This window comes from Metarhizium robertsii, assembly GCF_000187425.2.
Source record: "Metarhizium robertsii ARSEF 23 chromosome Unknown MAA_Scf_3, whole genome shotgun sequence".
NCBI classification, from domain to species: domain Eukaryota; kingdom Fungi; phylum Ascomycota; class Sordariomycetes; order Hypocreales; family Clavicipitaceae; genus Metarhizium; species Metarhizium robertsii.
In genome coordinates this window covers 4,013,970-4,017,107 of record NW_011942171.1, presented here as the reverse complement: position 1 = coordinate 4,017,107, position 3,138 = coordinate 4,013,970, and the positions used below count along the sequence as shown (strand labels likewise).

General features: G+C 48.8%; 1 protein-coding gene across 1 annotated transcript; it reads left to right on the top strand.

Moving 5' to 3' along the window:
- Positions 1–1,654: 1,654 nt before the first annotated feature.
- Positions 1,655–2,074, top strand: MAA_09276 (uncharacterized protein; the record flags this gene model as incomplete). Its single annotated transcript, XM_007827274.1, has 1 exon — positions 1,655–2,074. The coding sequence occupies one exon, from the start codon at positions 1,655–1,657 to the stop codon at positions 2,072–2,074; it is 420 nt and encodes a 139-aa protein (XP_007825465.1).
- Positions 2,075–3,138: the final 1,064 nt, after the last annotated feature.

The following is a 3,138-nucleotide window of genomic DNA, read 5'->3' as shown; positions in this document are numbered from 1 at the left end:
ATCTGCCTTGCCCAGTCTTTTAATATGCTGTGCAACGCAAAGATTGGTTGGGGATTTTTCCAATCTTATTGATGACGTTGGTCGAGGATGCCGGCTTGTAATAATAAAGGTCCGTGACAAGCTCCCCGAAATCTGACAGATCCCAGTCGCTGGATGCTCTGGTCCAATTGTCCGTCTCAGCCAACGCAGGTAATTTAGGTCGACCGGTTGGTTGGCTGGTCTATTTTGGTCCATGTACACCCAACTTGACATTACATGACCCCGATTTAGAATCATGTACTACTGTGATGTCATGCCCGAATCAGCGTCCAATTTGTGACCTCTATTTTTGGTCGGCTCAGGGATGCCGTCGACTCACCATGCTGCAGGCTATGTATGTATCTCTAATGTCACTCTTGCTGCAGCGTAGATCGTAATAATTTTCTATTGACGTGTCAAAAGGCACCTGCGGAACACCATGGCAGTTGTCCCGGGCCTTGAACCACCCACCATCATCACCATCAACACCATTGTCAGAATCGTAACCCTATGGCCCTTCCCTTCTCTTACGCGTGCAGAAAACTTGAAGCAATGGACTAATCCAGCCATATCCCAACCAGCGAGCATCCCTAGAAAAACGGTGGAGAGTCTGTTCATATGTCTTCCTCTAACTTGGCCAGACCTCAATGGCCGTGGGTCCGATTTAAAACAGCCAACATTGAAGTCATTTGATTCCACATAATGGTTGTCTTGTCACGCCAGACTTTACAATTGACCTCTTGTCATTCTCTCTTAGGGACTCACATCGCCTCATTTCACCCTTCACCTGGATGTGTCTATCTTAGTCCTTCTTGCTTAAAAAATTGTAGGTGCATCAAGTACGTGGTTTTTCTGCAATGGCTCTACATATAAAACAAGATACCGCGCTGCAAGTGTTAGGTATGTTGGCTCTGATGAACCAGCCGGGCTGGGCTGGGGTCTACTGCGAGTTATGGCTATTCCTGGGATCACCGGCAATGTCTACATGTGCGCCTGTTGGGCAAATCAACCACCGACTTGGACATGGAACGGCAGTCTTGTCCTCGATAAACAAAAGGACAGAAACGAAAAAAAAATGCAGTTTTCTGTCCCGCACGAGCAACAGAAATGGTGGACTTGCTAGTTTACCCACTGAGACTAAGCCAATTCACCAACTTGTCCTCCTCGAACCATCGACATGATTGAATAATGGTTATACACAATAAAGCCAGAGAAAGAGACATTGTGCATGGAGAAGCACTCAACCACCAACAGCCTCACTTTCCTGCCCGATGCCGTGGTGGCTGTACCTGTTTTCCTTCGCTGTTGGCTCTACTCCTCGTTTGACGGGAGTCATGGCGGTGACGGACCTCGTTGGTGCATCTTGGCCTGGTCTTCCTGCATGACGTTTCTATTTCCGGAGATTATGATGAAAAGTACTAAATTTGCTGTAGCCGTTGACAATTAAGTTACAAGATGAATTCATGATGACGGAAAGAAAAGTATAAGTATGCTCGGATATTCCAGTCCAACCTACGAATTCAAACACAAACTCACAACCTATTAAACAATCGTCAGCCAAACATCTTCTTCAAACCTCCGCTCCTCTTTTTATTCACCCAATTCACACTTACAACTGTCATTCTCTCTTACCAATATGAAGTTCCTCAAAGCAGTGGGTGTTGCCATCATTTACGCTCAGGGAGCGCTCTCCATGCCAGCGAGTGCCGAAGAGGACTGCGGATCGCTTGGAGTCATGAGGGTTGACGAGGCCAAGCTCCCAGAGGGCGTGGACGCCTCCCAGGTCCGCAAGTGCCTCGGTCACCCGGAAGGACACGGGACCGACCATAGTGGGAAAGCTCTATTCGCGCGCGAGTGTGAGTTTAGATGGGCTTGGGGATGTAGCCGTGGTGGCTACTGCTGGAAATCCTGTGACCCGGACAACAACGGAAAATGGTGCTGGACTGCTGAAGCCTCAGGCCTCGGCCCGTGGATTCGGTGCTCGTCTTACAAAGACTGCGAGAGGAGTATGGCTTGTGGCGAAGGGGGTTGCGACGAGTGTGGATGTGGCTGCTAGACGTCTCTGCAGTCGTGAGCATTGCTATCTGAATCTGGGATGCATAATTGGTGTCAGTTACGGATCATATCCATCACCAAAGGTCTTGCGGCTGTTTTTAGAGCCAGCATGTGCTTTGCTCGTCTTTGGAGGAGATCTCGCCCTGGTTGCTTTGATGGAAAGGGCTTGGCGGTCTACAAAGTACTTGAACATTGAATAGTGAAATAACAGCTTGGTATCTATCTGACCCAGAAAGAACCTATCGATACTACTATCACACGGTCCAGCCACCAACGTCGGTCATATCTTAGCACTTGACAGCTGTATTGACAAAGCTGGATGTGAGGCTCCATCACGCTGCAGCCTTTTTAAGTAATTGCACGTTCTACAAGACAGTATATCCATTGGGAGCTGCATGCATGGGAGATATGCATAATGATAAGCTTGATTTGGCAAGGGCCTTACCCCTGGGCCCTTAATGCGTTCCACACACAAGAAAATGGGAAATGTGTCGTCATCAAAAAAAAAGCGTCCGGTAATACGGTATTTCGGCTTTAAATTGACGGAAATACCGTCCGCCCATGTTTCTCAGTGCCTACGAGGGCGGGACGTGTGCTACGACTTCAAAGACGTCCCATGCTCGCTTCACGTCCGAGAGTCAACGAACCAGTATGAAGCCGTCTCAAGACACCTGGTGCCGCTGCTTACGCTCATTGGAAACTGTCGACAGGGAGCAGTGATGATCCCCAAGACCCCTGCTCATTTCTGAGTATGAGACTAGAGCTTGCATGAAGCCCTCAGGGGTGCGCGCATACATTGATGGCCACATGTAGGCTAACAGGTGTCGATCAATGCTCAAGTATTCACGGCGCGGCCTCCACGAATATTGGAACGAAATCACAGTAATGGTGCCCCTGTTGATTGACCACGCCACCGTTCGGCTGCGGCCTGGGTGGCAAAATCAGTCCTAACATTACTGCATTAAGGCAAAAGTATTTCAAAGTGTTAGACTCTTGCGTTTCTGCGATGTAACAAGCGGAAGGGGGCAGACATGAATAGATGGAGAATTTGAACCGCGCATTGCG